Raw genomic sequence first — 14,522 nt, forward strand, 5'->3', positions numbered from 1 at the left:
GGTATCATGTCTGGTACAGAGAAGGCACTCAAGAAATATTTTTCAATGAATTAAATGAAATTAGTTATAGAAGATTTAAATCTATATATGTATGTATATATACATATATATATATAAATATATATCCAACATTTACATATTTTTTTAAAGAAAAAAATAATATCTATTTGCAATATAAACAAAGTCCCATTGCTGTGTGTGTGTGTGTGTGTGTGTGTGTATGTAGGGTTACAGGTTTTCCTCCATAAGGTCATAAAGCAAAACTGGCCACCCTGTTTGTGTACTCTCACGTACACAAATCTGATGCATCTTTCTGGGGTTTTCTTTTTAAAAGAAAAAAAAAGAACCATGTACAGCATGGAAGCAAATATATATATATTTGGATTTAGATTCTAAGAAAGTATATATAGGAGACTTTATATATTTATAAAATATATGTATTTCATATATATGTGAGAATTTCTATAAAGGATGTTAAAAAAAAGTAAAAAGATTGAAAATGAAGACAAAGTCCCTGAAAATGCTGTTTCAAAAATCAAAACCAGGGAGCTTCTGGTAGAAGAGGGATGGGTAGACCATACAGATCAGTGTGAAGATATCCAGAAAGATGAGAGGAGTGTGGTGACCACTGACCTTGGAGGGAAGCTCTGTGCCCCAGTGGATAGCTCCAGTGAATGGTCAGGAGAATAAAGATGGTGAGGCTGTGTGTGTGTGTGTATGTGTGTGTGTGTGTGTATGTGTGTGGTGGTGGTGGTGGTGGTAGTGGGAGAAATTTGGTTTTTCTAAGTACGAACTACAGTTCTATACCAAAACTGAGATCTTAGAATAAAACATTAATTTAGAAGAGGGGTGTGTTATTGAATCATTTACCTTTAGTGTTGGTGTTTAGCTTAGTGTTTTTGAATCATTTACCTTTGTGAGTGGATCCACATCCCCTTTTGTGTTTTCAGCTAGAGTTCTTCCCAACTTTAAAAACTAGAATTACCCTTATTCATGATTGTAAAATTTGTGGTTATGGTCCAAGCATTGTGTTATCTGTGGCTCTCAACCGGGGATGATTTTGTCCCCGCCCCAGGACATTTGTTAGTGTTTGGAGAAGTTTTTTTGGTTGTCATAACTGTGGATGGGAGGGGGTGTGGTATTTGCTTCCAGTGGGTAGAGGCCAAGGTTACAGCTAATGCATAAGACATCCCCCACAACAAAAGAATTTTCTGGCCCTAAATGTCAATACTGTGAAGGTTGAGCAATGCTGGATTAAAGATTTCTCATCTTTTCAAAAGAGCGTGGCTTTGTTTTTATATTTAACTCTGAGACGTAGTTAGGGAAATTTGCAGGTGAAGATTAACCCAAAGGTTAATCTTCTTTTGACTTTCAGAAGTGTGTTTTAGGGTTAGCTAAATGTGTGCTAATATTTTAATATGGAATTCAAAGAGCATACATAAAATTACAAAACACAAAAGAGAGTCCTGTGGTTATAGTAATCCAGCCTTAGGCTTTAGTGGGTTGTTGTTACTAATGTAGCAGATCCAGGCACTTAGAGTGGCTCATTGGTATGTGTGCCAAATTCATTCCATAATAAATACCCCAAATATTTAGATTTTTTAATTATCACCGTAGCAGATTTGTAATGTCTAGCTTTTCTTTCTTTATTTTTTGTGTTTAACTGCAAGATTGTTGACAGTATGTGTATTCCCTAACTGTGCAACTTTATTGAAATATGTATTTTTTTATTCTGAAGAAAACTTTTATTCCTTTATTTGTTTTGCTTTGAAGGCATTGTTACTTAACTACTTACAATTCACTTAGGAAACCTTAGTTTTTCACTCAAAGCTATTTACAAATAAATACTCATTTGTAGGTTAGCATTGTTTCCCCCCTTTCAATGACCTGATGTACAGATTTTTAGCCATTTAAGTTCTATTTGTCTTTAGACATAGTAGGTTTTTGATTCAGTGCTAGTTTATGATGATCTTTCTTAGGAAAACAATGGTTGGCTTGCTTATTTTTAAAATGTACTTTTACTTGCATAAGTAATACATAAAGAGTGCTCATTGTGAAGAAATTGAGTAATAGAGAATTACTAGAGTGAACATTTAGAATTCCCCTTCCCCCTCAATACCATTTTCTTTCCTGAAGGCAGCTGATATTAACAGTGGGTCCTAAGAGGGCACAAACAAATGGAAAGACATCCCAGGCTCATGGATTGGAAGAATAGGCATTATCAAAATATCTATACTGCCCAAAGCAATTTATGCATTTAATGTAGTCCCTATCAAAATACCAATAGCAGTTTTCACCTAAGTAGAACCAACAATTCTAAAACTTGTATGGAATCACAGAAGATCCAGAATAGCCAAAGCAATCTTGAAAAAGAAAAGCAAAGCTGAGGCATCACAATTCTGGACTTTAAATTATATTACAAAGCTGTAGTAATCAAAACAGTATGGTACTGGCACAAAAATAGACACATAGATCAATGGCACAGAGTAGAAAACCCAGAAATAAACTTGCAATTATAAGGTCAATTAATCTTTGAGAAGGCAGGAAAGACTCCCATGGGAAAAAGACCGTCTCTTCAACAAATGGTGTTGGGAAAACCGGACAGCAACGTGCAAAAGAGAAAAACTGGACCACTTTCTTACACCATGCATGAAAATAAATTCTAAATGGATTAAAGAGCTGCTTCTCAGTGAAGGAAACAATCAACAGAACGAAAAGACAACCCATGGAATGCGAAAAGGTACTTGCCAATGACGTATCTGATGAAGGGTTAGTATACAAAATACAGAAAGAACTCATAAAACTCAACATCCCAAAAATGAATAATCCCATTCGAAATGGGCAGAAGACATGAACAGACATTTCTCCAGAGAAGATGAGCAGATGGCCAAAGACATGTGAAAAGATGCTCAATATCACTTGCCATCAGGGAAATGCAAATCAAAACTAGAATGAGATCTCACCTCACACCTGTTAGAATGGCTAAACTCAACGACACAGGAAACAGCAGGTGTTGGAGAGGATGTGGAGAAAAAAAGAACACTTGTCACACAGTGGAGTATTACTCAACCATGAAAGGAATGAAATCTTGCCATTTGCAATGACTTGGATGGAACTAGGGAGTATAATGCTAAGCAAAATAACTTGGTCAGAGAAAGACAAATACCATATGATTTCACTCATGTGGAATTTAAGGGAAAAACAAATGAGCAAAGGGAAAAAGAGAGAGACAAACCAGTTATAGGGCGCCAACTGATGGCTACTAGAGGGGAGGGGGCATGGGGGTGAATAGGTGATGGGATTAAGGAATGCACTTATGATGCACACTGGGTGATGTATGCGATTGCTGAATCACTGGAAAGGAAAAAGGGTCTTTACTGGAGGTTAACATATTCCAGGTGAAATAGAAAAGCTCATGAATGTTACTAATTTTAATCATTTTTTTCACCCTAATAGAAGCAAATGATGTTGGAGCTCCATGAGGGACAATGAAATAGATAGTACACAAATGCATGAGCTTGGAGGGTGAATCCCACACCAAAGAGAACAACGGTGCCTTTCGTTGGCACAGCATTTGAAAGTATTTCATAGCTATGTGCTTACTTTTTTCCTACCATCCTACGGTACTTGTAAAAGGGTCATGTTATTTGTTTGTGTGCCAATTTTAGTTTAGTGTAGTTTTCTGTTACTTGTTGGAAAATCGTGTTTTTTTCAGCTGCCTACATATCCTTTGTCTGCACGGCAGGTTTCTCTGTGCAGGTAGCGAGTTGGCCTCTGTATTCTTATTCGGTGTCATGCTCATATGCGTTCTTAAGTTCTTTTTTTATCCATCCCATGCCAAAGTAATGACCTCAGTTCCTGTACTTAAGAATTAAAATGTTAATTGGTACTTTAATAACTGCTTCACAGAAAATCCTCCTGCTTCTTCCAGGCAGCAAAACATTTAAAAATACATGAACATTATTTTTTTTCAGTATTGATTTTCTTATGAATTATGGGGATTAAATATTATAAACTTCTGGAGGCTGGTTATATATTTCTTATCACCAGGAATGGTATCTTTGCACTCGGGGGTTATAGGTATTTTGTGTTGTTTATTGTTTCTCCCCACCTCCTCCACCCCTGCAAGATCTTCTGTGATGTGGTATAACTGTAGAATTGTGAAACCATCCCCGACGCCCACACGAAACTCTGTCTTATGTTATAGCTGCTCCTGCTTCTTCGGACAGTCCTGCAGCCTCTTCCTGCTGTGTTCAGACTCCAGGAGAGTCCCTTGCCCTGGCAATCCCACTGTCCTTCACAGCTGGCTCCTGCTTCCAATCTCTTCCCTCAGAATTCCTCTCCCCCCACAGTGGTGCCAGAGTTCTACGTCTGGAAAGGATCTGGTTGTCTTTGCTAATACAGAGTGCACTCACAATCTTCTGCTAGCTTCTGCCCCTTTCTTGCCCTGAAGCCTCTCCTACACTGAGCCCCTCCCCCCCCAACCCCTCCTTCGTGAGCCCAGTCTGGTGAGAAAACAATGTACTAGATCCCAAAGACTGCATTGGACAATTGATTTTCTCCGGAAATGTCACTTACTTGCTAGGAATTCTCATCTTCCTCTTCTGAGCTCAGCCTTTAAGAAAAAGCTTGTTCTGCAAACAGTGTTCAGCGTTGCTCAGCACCACGCCCAGAGCTAATTATTTCCTCTGGATTCTACTGTGCACTGTTTACATCTTCACAAACCCTCAACTCAGGCCAACTTTTACTAAGGCTAGACCTGTATGTCTTTCCTCCCCTAAGGACAGAGCTCGTTGATGACAGGAGACCTGTGTGGGAAACAGCAAGTTAAGTGGATGGGAATGTCACTGCTTTGTAGGTGCCTACCGTCATCTTACCCAGGCTCATTTCTCTACTAAGGTTGGATCTATGCAATCTGAATGCCTGCTTCTCATAAATGGAAGGAATCTGTGTAGTCACATCCCTTCCTTCAGTTGCGGACTGGTCTGGATGTGGTCTGACCCGGACTATGAAAGGGGCTATGCCAGAACTCTATGACAGGCAGAACCGAGCTTTGAAATGACCCTGGGAAGAATTTCAGAGTAAAAACACTATGGTAAATACCTAGTAAGAGTAATCTGCAACATGGCTGATTTGACTCTTTCTAGGTAATGTATGATTGATATAATGATCTCACAAGTCTTTTTTTTGTTTGTTTCTCATTTTGAATGCATTTTACTTACTAACGGTGCATTCTAAACCTTAGATTTAAGAATTTTTCTTAGTTTCAGATAATAAATGTTGTAGCAGTGTCCTTGCTGGTCTTCCCTATTAAATGAAGAAATGCTTTTTAAAGAGTGTATTTGAGGTTCACAAATATTATAAAACCATACAAAATAGAAACCCCATTACCTTAAATTACTGTTTTAATTTGGACTTCATGCTTCTTCTTGCCTGTGCCTTGGGTTAGAAATTGCTTAAAAAGCTGTGGACATTCCAGAAGATGGGGAAGGAACAAAATAAAATGCCAAGAATTTCGCTGTCAACAAAATCTTGGAAGGTAGTTGTGTACTTTGGAATCTTATTGTCTTAAATCCAGAGTTACCAAGCTTCCCATTTCCCCCATTCCTAGCTTAGGGGCCAGGCTGGGAAATGGGGTGTTTCAGGGTTAAAGGACTTGTTTTAATGACCTTGCATTCCTTTTCTGTGACCCAGCAGCAGGTGTTGCCCGTCTCAGACACGTACAAATCAGTGCTTTTGAGCAGTGATGGTCAGCGTAGAATTTTGGCCCTTCCAAACTAGAATATTTGATACTTTGGTTTTCAAAATACCATAATAGTCACTTGATATTTGTTTCAGAATTTGTGAGAATGAGAAACAGTTGTCCTAGGTTAGTACTTAACAGTTTATTCTATGCATGTGAATTAATGATAGATATTTGTTGTAGAAGTTTACTAGTATTTTAAAATGTTTCATATTGCTTCAAAAGAATCATATATTCAGAGCATATAATATTTTATATAGTTATAGATATATATTCTGTGTAATATACATGTGTGTATTTATTCTGTAAATTCTGTATATTTATTCTGTAAGTGAATAGAGGTGGAGGAAAAAAATTAAATATTTATTGGACATTAGAAAATCAGAAATGCCTAAGCTGAGTGTTTTTTTAATGGTCAGAGAAATACTTTTCATGGGAGCTCTTGTCTTTTCTTTGGAATTTCTTTCTTGTGTGATTGATTTAATGGCGAGCAGAATTTGGGTATCTTTTTTTTTTTAATTTATTTTTTATTTATTTTCAGCATAACAGTATTCATTATTTTTGCACCTCACCCAGTGCCTCATGCAATCTGTGCCCTCTATAATACCCACCACCTGGTACCCCAACCTCCACCCCCCCGCCCCTTCAAAACCCTCAGGTTGTTTTTCAGAGTCCATAGTCTCTCATGGTTCACCTCCCCTTCCAATTTTCCCCCAACTCCCTTCTCTCCATCTCCCCATGTCCTCCATGCTATTTGTTATGCTCCACAAATAAGTGAAACCATATGATAATTGACTCTCTCTGCTTGACTTATTTCACTCAGTATAATCTCTTCCAGTCCCGTCCATGTTGCTACAAAAGTTGGGTATTCGTCCTTTCTGATAGAGGCATAGTACTCCATAGTGTATATGGACCACATCTTCCTTATCCATTCATCAGTTGGGTATCTTTTTTAAGGCACCGGAAACACCTGCCACAGGTGGATTGAGACAATACTTTCTTTCTGGGGAAAGAGGAGGTATTGGATGGTGGAGCAGAGCCCTCTGACCCCCACACTTGCCTGCACACAGCAGTAGCTAGTAATGTACTTACTGACCTCTTAACCCTTCTCATCTGGTATAGCCGCAGGGTGGGGATGCTGCCACTAGGCATCTCTAAAGTTTTGGTCTTCCCTCCTCTACTGGGCTTCCTTCTTCTGAGCTGAATCCAGAAGATCTGGTAGCTCTTTCAGTTACTTTTAAATACCAATAGGATAGAATAAGGATTAATGCTGGCGATAGTGAAACACATTCCCTGACTCATGCCAGCAGGTAGTCTCCCTGGCTGGCCCATCCTGCACTTGGAAGTGGTAACTCTTTTTGGGTCAATCTTGGTACTAAAAGCTTTTGTAGCTCTTTGTAGTAATAACTAGTGTGTACTGCATGCCTGCGTTGTACCAGGCTTGTCCAAACTTTATCTGTGTTTTTCGGAACAACAAAGTGAGCTAGTTGTCATTATTCCTATTTCGTAGAAAATCTGCTGAGGCTCAAAGAAGAGAAATTGCTTTCTCGAGACCTTGTGGCTGGTGAGGTGCTGAGCTTGGTAGTCACACTTTTTATCTTTCTTTTCCTGGGCCACACTGCTTCTCTTAGAACTCAGAGTGGCCAGGATTACGTGAAGGACTTTAGTAGTGAAAACAGAGGGTCAGATTCCTGTCCATTCCTTTTGTTACTGTTGAGACTGGGTCTTCATGGCTTATCCGTGTCTGTTGCTTTCTTCTTCTTTTTTTCTTTCCTTCTCATGTTGAAGTGTAAGAGAGAGAAGGGACAGATGTGTGTGACTTGTGTGAGCTCACACAGTCTGTGTGTATCTGGAAGAGGGAGGAAAGAAGGTGGTTGGTGTCTCATGTGTTAATGACAGATTGCTGAGGCTGCTTGCTTCTGTCAAGGCTGCTTGTGATGAAAACCTCCAGGGCATGTAATGCTTCCCTATAAATTTCAAAAATCCTCGGCCCAGAAGACCATCCATTTTTTAATTCAAAACTGGCATTAATGGATTGCCCAGTTATATAGCAGTAATGTTTGAGTTCTTAAAAAGTTGAGAATGGAGAGTAACAGTGTAGGAAGTGACAAGTTCAATGGGCAATTTAAAAAAGTCCTCCCTGAATCCTAGAGATAGATCCATTTGTATGTTCTCTCTTTCCCTACTTTTTATCTTTCTGTACCCCACCTCCCCCTGCCCTGGGCACATCTTGCTGTGTAGCTCTTATGACACGGAGCAAACACAGGAAAGATACGTCACCAATTAAAATAATACATAGGTGGAAGAGTGCATGAGCTTGTGAGGATAGTGACAGGCAGACAGAGGGAAAGGATGCTTGCGGGAAGCTCCCAATATGACGGAGAGGGTTTTTGAAGCTGAGTTTGGAAGTGTGTGCAGGATGCCCAGGGCCAGTAAGAGAGGCTGACAGGCCAAACAAGTGCTTTTTGCTCCCCGTCTTCATCAGAGAAGGGCCCTGTACATTGGGAAGTGTCAGATGGTCATTACTGAGGGAGCATTCGTGCCTCGATGAGGAGTTAGACAGGAAAACTACCCCAGAGCCCGCAGATGTCTATGTCTACATCCTAAGTAATGTGGGCATTTTACCCTTGGTCTCAAGGCCACATTATGCATCTTGTGAGAAATTACCAGAAACATAGAGTTGGGTCAATATTCTAATTTGGGGGGAACATTATTTTCTAGACGTTAAAGACCCGAAGTAAGTTTCTTGTCAGTTCCTGGTAGAGCTATAGATAAATGACAAACCAGAAATCTTGTATGTGCTTAGGCAAGAATGTGGTAGTCGCTAGGAATCATCATAGACTCCACCAAGAAGCCTAGCCCAGACTTATTTCCTTTAATTACTGCTTTCCTTTATTTATTTCTGGAGGAGGGATACTAGATTATTAGATACAGACATTTGTAATCTCCCCTTTCATGTATGCTTATTTGGTTCAAATAATGGCTCCCAAACTCATTTTTAGCAACTCTTGACTTCATCAGTAAAGTATTTGAGAAATATCTTCCAACCTTATGCAAAGGAGGTGGTTAGCCAGTTAGATGCTAGTGTTACATAGATTCCTGTATTTTGAAAACTAAGTTAAAACTTTATTGATTAATGAATGACATGCATCCTCATGGGGAAATGCTCAGGTAGGCACTGTCTTTGGCCCTATTTTTCACCAGAAAAAAAAAAAAAACCCTCAAAACCCAGCAGCAAGGGGTGCCTGGGTGGCTCAGTGGGTTAAAGCCTCTGCCTTCGGCTCAGGTCATGATCTCGGGGTTCTGGGATCGAGTCCCGCATCAGGCTCTCTGCTCAGCAGCGAGCCTGCTTCCTCCTCTCTCTCTCTCTGCCTGCCTCTCTGCCTACTTGTGATCTCTGTCAAATAAATAAATAAAATCTTTAAAAAAAAAAAAAACCCAGCAGCAAAAAAAAAATTCCAATAGGAAAAGGATACCCCACTGTCAGATTTGCAAATAAGAGAAAGCCAGGAGGAGTAGCTGGTACAAAAGTGGTGAAACTAGCAATTTAAATCATTTTATTGGCTTTTAATTATTACATTGGTAACTGTTGTTAACATAACAAGGGAAGATTTCATATTTATAAATATCAAGTCTTGAATTTATTCCAGAAGTCACTGACACAATATGAGATAAGGGAAATGTAATTTTGAGGTTATGGGAATTTTGAAATTCTGGCTAACCATGAATAATATTGTGACCAATATATCTATGAACAAACAAATTGAAGAAAGAAACAACCCTACAACAAGAAGAATTAAGCTTAAATGATGTTAGATGGCATTTTACGAGTATAAGAGCAATATGTGAAATAGCAGGTTCCATTGTTACCATTCATTCCAGCATTATAAGGAGAAGAATAGTTAGTTCTGGGTGGTATGTTATAAGGACATTAAAAAAAATTGGTGTAGTTTCCTGAGCATGAAGACGGGTGTGATGAGTGCCATATCTGGACTTCATGTTTTAGAGACATCCCAGAAGGAATTTGGAATGCTTAGCCAATAGGAGACCAAGGGAGGACACAGTGACTGCTTTAAATCTAGAGCAGGATTGTAAATGTACTTCCATTCTTAGCGTTGATTGAGAAGCAAAGAATTGACAGGATATAAACAAACCAATTCAGCTCCATATCAGGGAAACTAACAAGTAAAACTGACCAGTGACAGAATGGGAAACCTTGGGAAGAAATGACCATTACTTTGCTCTAATACTAGAGATCAAGTTGGACCTACTTCATTGTATTAATGGCCCAGTTCCAATGTTACTGTCTCTTCTCTCCGCAAAATGTTTCCTTTCTCACTTGTTTTTGATCTGCAGCACCACACACAGTAAGGATTGCAGGGGGTGCCTAGTAAATATTGGGTGAAAGGATGAAGCTGAGCAGCGGACTGTCCTGGGTTCTTAGGTAACAAAGTGTCTGACATGACGAGCAATCAATCTATTGTATCCCCTCCACTATGCTATTAATGTATCCCTCCACTATGCTATTAATGTATCCCTGCTTCGAGTAGCTAACTTTTGGAGAAAAATTGTTCTAAATTATATGAGAAGAAAAGATTTTTTAAGCTGATTACAGGTAGTAAAGCATTTTTCCTGTGATTTGAATTTTTAATCACTGATGTTGCGCACATTTAAGCAAAGTAGCTTGGTTCCCTGGAGAGTGTTTTGAGATTTTTAGAATGATCACCAGACTGTCATCTCTTAAGGATTTTAGTCAATCATCAAGAAAAATCATTATTTTCAGATTTGGAAGATTAAAAAAAAAAAGATACACAACAAATAGAAACGATGCTATCAAAGTTGTGAAACGTTGCCTTTCTTGAAATAGTGATAGATCTCGAGATGCACTAGGGTTGAGTGTCACTGAGTAATTTCCCTGTTTGTTATTGTGTTTGATTTAGGCGGATTTGAAAGTCATTGAGAAGTGGGTGGATGGCGTGAAAGACTTCTTAATGAAAGAGCAGGCTGTCCAGGGAGACGCGGAAGAGCTTCAGAGTCAGCTGGACCAGTGCTCTGTGAGTTCTGCTGATTTAGGAACTCTGCTGTAACAAATAACATTTCCTTCTGCTTCTTTGTTATTTGCTGTTATTAAAATTGCATGAATATGACATGACAATAAACCGAGATAAAATATCTTTCATCGTAAACCTTTTTTTTTTTAAACTTAAAGTTATTAAAAGAATGACTATATTTTCATTTTTGGCCAGGGTTATAGAATGCGATTTTAATTCATTAGGAGCTGCTATCTTATGTTCCAATGATAATTTTAGGGTCATAATCACCAATTGTACATTGCTCTTACTATGCCACATGGTGAGGCTTAAAGAGAAATGTACTTAACAAGTGAAATTTGCCAGTAAGACTGTATGCAATTTATATTTGGCGAAATCATTAGGCTTCTGTAAATTAATGGAGACCACTATTCCCTGCCGAGAGTCAAGTATTTCCAATCTAATTTGGCAGATGGCTATATGAAGCACCCAGGTGAAATGAATTTCTCAAGGCACAATATTTCTTAAGTAGTTAGAAGTCCTGACTCTCAAACAGTCTGTTTTTGTAATATCTTCAGGGATGCAAGCAGAGACAAATTATAGTTATGGCACCCACTTATATAGGAATGAACTCAATATGGGCTTGTTTCTATATTCAGGCCTTTGTTAATGAAATAGAAACAATGGACTCGTCTCTGAAAGGCATGAGAGAAATAGAGGCGAACCTTCGAAGCTGTCCAGTTGCTGGGATCAAAACCTGGATGCAGACAAAACTAGTGGACTACCAAACCCAAGTGGAGAAACTTAGCAAGGAGGTAGGTTTTTCGGGTCTGCTGTCTGTGGCTTTTAAGAGGCAGACCGTTCCCTTTTTTCAGTGTCTGAATTGATTTTATATCCCATCCAGTTTGAAAAACAGTGGTCTAGAACAGCTATAGTATGGGTGGCCGGTTGGGGCAAAGAAATGGATTTTTATTTTAATTAAGGGAAGGCACTAACAGGCCAGTTTGGCTCCTTGGTGGGAATGGGCTTGGCGTGTTCAACAGAGAACTAGAAGGCAGTGTAGCTGGAAGAGAATGAAGACAGGAGTTAGCGGGTGGGTAAGGTCCGAAGTCAGAATATAGGTGGGATTGTCTATGGCCTTTGAAACAACATTTTAAAATTTTATTTCAAGGATGATTTCACACAGAAAGTAAAGGGGTTTGAGCAGGGAAGTGACGTTACCATGTGGGAAAGCCAGAGTGAAAACAGAGAAGATTATTTAAGAGGTTATTGCTGTTTTGGCCCTTCAGACTGGAGAGATAGTGCTGGAGGTCACGAGGACTGTTAGGGTTGGTCTATGTTTGAAAATAGAGATAGGAGTCTGGTAATGAATTGGACGTGTCATCTTGGAAAGGGAATGGTCAAGGAAGCGGAGGGTTTGTGCAGAGCTTCCACTGGGTGTGAATTGTGGTGCTGTTTGGTGAAACGGTGGAGACTCAAGGCACGAGAAGCTTTTGTGAGAGCAGGTAAAACGATGATTTCCATTCTGGAAAGGCTAAGTGTGAGATTATGAGGCACACCCACGGGGCTCTTCAGCACCGACTGCTGGAAGAAGGAGAGGGCAAGTCCAAAGACGCTGAGGAGTTAGGGTCAGCTGGCAGAGAAACGCCAGGGGGCTGTGAGGCCCCGGGGCCAGATGGAGAAAGCTTTCCACGGTGCCCTGTACTGAGGATTGCTGAGGCCAAAGGGAACTGAAAGTCTAGCTTTCGATCTGACAAGAAGGAGGCTTTAAATGACCTTGAGAAAAGGGTCTGGTGGCTTGACAGGGAAGAGAATGTTGAGAAGGAAAGGGAAGGTGAGCGGTTGGGACAACAAGTATAACCAACTCTGAGGAAGGAATTTCTCTATGTAAGGGAGCAGAGAAATGGGGTGTGTGCAGGGACCTGGGTATCCGAAGACTTGTTTTTGTAATTTTTAGAAATAAGGGATGTTAGGTGATATTTGCATGCCAAAAAGAAGGACCTCGGTTAGAAGGAGAAAATAAGGAAGCAGAGAATTTGAGAGAAGATAGTTTCTGGAATGAAGTGTGTCGTACATGAGAGGAGTGAGGTCCGCTGTCTCTGTGGAAGAATTGCTGTTGGATAGTTTCTCTGTGGTGACTGTAGGAGGGCCACTCTGGGTATGGTAGGACTGCAGTGCAGTTCTCTTCTGATTGCTTGTGCTTCGCCAGTGAAGGTACACAAAGCTGGAGTGAGTGAGGGGGGGTGGAAAATGGGAGGAGAAGGTGTGACATACAGGACTGTTCCGCAGACAGCCCTTACATGGCACACATCTCTTCATGTAATGTTTTTTGGCTAATGTTTATGTAGGAAAAATTGATAATTTCCGTCCTTGGAATGTTTTATTTTGTTTTCATTGTTTTCCTCCAAATTCTGTATTTTGAATATGTTCAGACTTAAAGGAAGGTTGAAATAAAGGTAGAGGGAGCAGCCACATACCCATTCTTTAATTTGCCAGTTATAATGTTCTACCACATTTGCTTTCTCTCTCTCTGCCCCTCTCTCTACACACACGCACACACACACACACACACACACACACACACTTTTTTTTTCCTAAAAATGTGCTTTTGACAGGAATTTGAAGCTATCAGGACACTTCACCCCTAAGTTCTTTAGCATGAGTATTAAATACAAAATGCTTCCGTCATGAATAAAGACAGTATTCTGCAAAACCGCAGGACCATTGCCACACTTAAGAAAATAACTTTTTAATATCATCTATTCTGGCCCAATTCAAATTTCTCTAAGTGTGCTATAATCTGATGGTTTGTGCTTGAATTTATTGAGATTGGGAGAAAGTAAATACAGAAAACAGTTTGGACGTGCCAGCAAGGACCAAAGAAAGTGATAGATAGATACAGACAGACATAGATATTTAGATCTATGTATCTATCTACATATACACAAACATATAGATATGACAACATATAATAATTATTAACTACCATTGATTCATCATGAAGGTAAATGTATGGGAAATTTTTAAGGGTCCTCATCCAGGAGGCAACCATGTATTGTGTGAGTCATTGTCTAAAGCCATTCCAGACTCTTGTGTTTCATTGAGTTGTATAAAGGTTGAAGAAGTTTTGGACAAATATAATCTTGCCATATTTTTATTTTGCTGAGAAAGGATGGATATATAAAGTCAATCAACAAATAAAAACAATCTGTTTCATCTGTTATATCCCTGGTATCATGAAACAAGGGACATTTTAATGCCAAAAAATAAGAAATATATCATCTCAGGATAATTAATTATAGTTTGGAACTTTTTAAAAAAAGTTCATTAGTGTCTTTATTTCTCTCTGGATCTATGAGAATTCTATAATTGACTAGTATCCAGAAGCTAGGAAGGAGAATTTTCTGGAAACGGAACCCAAGGAATCTGTATTTGTATATATGTATTTTTTAAAAACAGCCACCCCACTTAGAGTGCTGATCAGCAGGACTTGGGGACTGTGTAGAGTGCTGGCTCCTGGAGCCGCTTATGGGGACAGGAAAGCAGAGCTCCTGTTTGACCCCTTTCTATTTTTATGTCTGTGATCCTGTTTGGAGGGTGGGAACAGGAAAGCCTCTGAGGATTCGCTCTTTCTCTCACGAGAGCCGTCCTATTCCTGTGCTGGCTTTTGGTCTCTGTCAGCTTTGTGGCCAAGCAAGGCCCTAACTCCATGATCGCTCCGCTGAGATTTCCTTTGAGTGGGAGGAAGC

At 39.6% G+C, this 14,522-nt stretch overlaps 1 protein-coding gene across 5 annotated transcripts in view; it reads left to right on the forward strand.

Annotated features, from left to right (window-relative positions):
* UTRN (utrophin) overlaps positions 1-14,522 on the forward strand; it is a 501,914-nt gene that overhangs the window by 159,928 nt on the left and 327,464 nt on the right. For all 5 annotated transcript variants that reach the window (XM_059400879.1, XM_059400881.1, XM_059400882.1 and 2 more), the window contains 2 exons: positions 10,684-10,797; positions 11,433-11,588. In XM_059400879.1, the coding sequence (XP_059256862.1) occupies positions 10,684-10,797; positions 11,433-11,588 (270 nt within the window). The remainder of the gene's footprint in view (positions 1-10,683; positions 10,798-11,432; positions 11,589-14,522) is intronic.

This window comes from Mustela nigripes, chromosome 5 (genome assembly GCF_022355385.1).
Source record: "Mustela nigripes isolate SB6536 chromosome 5, MUSNIG.SB6536, whole genome shotgun sequence".
In the NCBI taxonomy this organism is placed as follows: Eukaryota; Metazoa; Chordata; class Mammalia; order Carnivora; family Mustelidae; genus Mustela; species Mustela nigripes.